The following is a 2,626-nucleotide window of genomic DNA, read 5'->3' as shown; positions in this document are numbered from 1 at the left end:
GAGAATCTCTTCCTTGCAGGAGAAGGAATCTGATGTTCACAACAAAAGTACAAATGACTAAACTGCATTGAGCAGGGGCAAACACAAGAATCAAAGAAAAGGATCTATCAACTGCTAAAGCAGCATCCAACATGCGGCTTTATATCTCCTCTTGTGCAACAACAATTAAGTTTGGGTAATTACTTGGAGATGGCCACACACATGCATTTCCAAAAAGGTAAACAGTATATGCTGGTAGAATGTTTGGCAAACCCTTTGACCCATAAGGCTGTAGAATTTCACTGCATCAACTAAGGCAGCTGTACAGGTGATTAGCTCCCAAAAAATCAAGTAAGAAAGCTCTGCTGGCACCTGCAATTTTCTAAGACTCAAGTCTAGGCAAACAAGAATGAAATCAACCTGCTGCTTGGAAGGCCAAAATCTGGAGCGTATGTAGAACCTCACACACAAACACCATGTGTATTAGAGATGACAGGACAATAGATGACTTTCCAAGAAAGAATAAGACCATCAAGCACAGAGGACAACAGATGTGAAGCCCTGGAACCAATTGACACACGGTCTGCAATGTAATAGCTGTCATTCAAAACAAATCTACAACACTACAGCAAGCCTGCATTCATAAACTGTTCTGGCAGAATCGAGATCCATGACCACACTAACATTACAGGTGTGAAACTTGAACTGGGAACATGTACAGACTTCTTCCACCACCATTCCTATTACGATTATGGACCATGTTCTGAACTCTAGAAGCTATAAAGGAATTCCTTAAGAGAAAAGAGGTTTAATGAAGACTCTCAATCCTAAATGTTATTCAAGACATCAGGAAAGGCATTGCGCACTTTTGAAGCAGGGATCCTCCTGCTATTAGTTGCAGACTCTTTGATTTGAATTAGCTGGTACATAAGTTGGCTTAATCCCTGAAAAATGAACAGGATAACTTAACAAACGACAGTATGAAATTACCAAAAGGTGTAACAGAAGTTGCTTTCATTACCTTTCCCTTGGGGAAATACCGGCACCTAAGTTTCTGATACTGCAATTGGAAGCGATGCCATCCATTTCCTAGGATTATCAAACCTATAAATGCTGCAGCTACAGCCAGTGAACAGAAGGTGTTGGCCCGGCCTGCTTCAGCTAGCCAGGATCCAAAGCGTCGAGTCCAATGACTATCACCATCTTTGCCTGTATCAGGAGTTGATCCACTGCTTGTTTCTTCAGGCTCTGTAGCAGACTCCTCTATCACTCCCATGGATGCGTCATGAAATGCAGCAGCAAATTCCTGTTCCAAAACCTGCTTCTGGAAGCCAGGATTTAGCCTTGCCTCTTTTCCAAACAGGGAGTCAGGTATGCCCTGGCATGATACCCTTGAATGTGTCTCTGTCAGGATGGACGGGTCGGGTGACTGGTGCCCTGTTCCTTCCCTCGAATCATCCGAACAACTTCTTGAAGCACTGTCATCATCCTCACTTGTCACTAACACACAGCTGCGGAAGGGGCTCGATGGCTCCATCCAATCAAGCTCAGAAGCACCAGATGTGCTGTCAGCTGCGACATCGGATGCCTTCTTGTTCTGGGATGATGTCAAATAGTGGGCAGTCGGAGTTTGCGATGAGGCAGCAAAGTAGTCCATGAAAATCATTTCGTGGCTGTGAACAACAACAGCACTGACCTCGTCTTTAGGGTTCTGCTGCAGCTCCTGCTCCTGCTTCTCCTCTGTGGGTTTCTCCTTCTCCTCCTTAGCACAAGGGTGAGAAGCAGGAGAAGTACCGCCGTGGTGGAGCGCGGCGGGAGGAATAATCTCCCAGTCGTTCCGTGACTCGCGAGACCCGGGGTCGTCATCAGCCATCTTTGCCAAATACACCAAGCAGCGTCCACTGTTTGGCCGGTGCCAGAGAGACCTGTTGATTATTATTAGATGAAAGGGCGAGGGTCTTTGGACGCAATCAAAAGCACCGTTAGAATCCACTGAGAATGGAAAGCAGCACAGCAAAGGGGACCTTCTCTCTGTCACTCTTTCACTGTCCCTGCAACAATGGACGTCAAAACAGAACATCCGTAGCCACGGGAACAACAACCCCAATACAGTGACTACCCATATCTATATACCTGTCTCGAGCTTTGTCTTTGAGGCGCTTCTGAAGAACATGGAGCCTCGAATCAGGTTCGAATTGGCCAGAGTTTTCCACGTTCCAATAATTAATGTAATCCGGATTCCGGCTGCAAAAAAGGGGTGCATTTTTTAAACTCCCGTGCCCACTGCCTACTCGTGATGCGCACTCTGCCACTGGTTTGAGAGATGGGCGACACGCACAGTACCACAAGAAGAAGGTTTGCCACCATATGATGGTGTGTATGCAACCATATGAGGACTTTTCTTTGCCTTCTCAACTAGTGTACAGAAGCTAGCAAAACAATGTGCCCTAGTAATATGACACTTTATTGTCTCAAATATGCATTAGTAACATGACGTCAAGGCTTGAGCTAGTGGTCATCTCCGCTAGAATTGAGATACTTGATTGGTTGTTGGGGTTCAATACCCATCATTGTATTAATCTCGCCATGCAATTTTTCAAATGTGTGCCCTTGTCACTGAATAAAAGCCTTTTTTTGGTCCACCCAA

The 2,626-nt window shown here is 45.4% G+C and overlaps 1 protein-coding gene across 1 annotated transcript; it reads right to left on the bottom strand.

Moving 5' to 3' along the window:
• Positions 1-563: 563 nt before the first annotated feature.
• On the bottom strand, positions 564-2,359 carry LOC148031745 (uncharacterized). The gene is made up of 3 exons (XM_087685383.1): positions 2,113-2,359; positions 1,001-2,030; positions 564-923 (listed from the first exon to the last, which is right to left on the bottom strand). Exons 2-3 carry the CDS (start codon positions 1,850-1,852, stop codon positions 807-809), a joined length of 969 nt encoding a protein of 322 aa, XP_087541509.1. The 5' UTR covers positions 1,853-2,030; positions 2,113-2,359; the 3' UTR covers positions 564-806.
• Positions 2,360-2,626: the final 267 nt, after the last annotated feature.

This window comes from Lygodium microphyllum, chromosome 9 (genome assembly GCF_053477565.2).
Source record: "Lygodium microphyllum isolate KBCC chromosome 9, Lygodium_microphyllum_v1.1.10, whole genome shotgun sequence".
Classification (NCBI taxonomy): Eukaryota; Viridiplantae; Streptophyta; class Polypodiopsida; order Schizaeales; family Lygodiaceae; genus Lygodium; species Lygodium microphyllum.
Note: the sequence above shows the minus strand (reverse complement) of the source record. Positions and strands in the feature narration are given on the sequence as shown.

What these genes read in the sequence shown, in the direction of transcription:
- LOC148031745 (XM_087685383.1), bottom strand. Translation starts at nt 1,852, where the DNA reads ATGGCTGATGACGACCCCGGGTCTCGCGAGTCACGGAACGACTGGGAG. An exon ending in GGTATTTCCCCAAGGGAAAG is followed by an intron (nt 924 to 1,000) that starts GTAATGAAAGCA and finishes TTCATTTTTCAG; the next exon opens with GGATTAAGCCAACTTATGTA.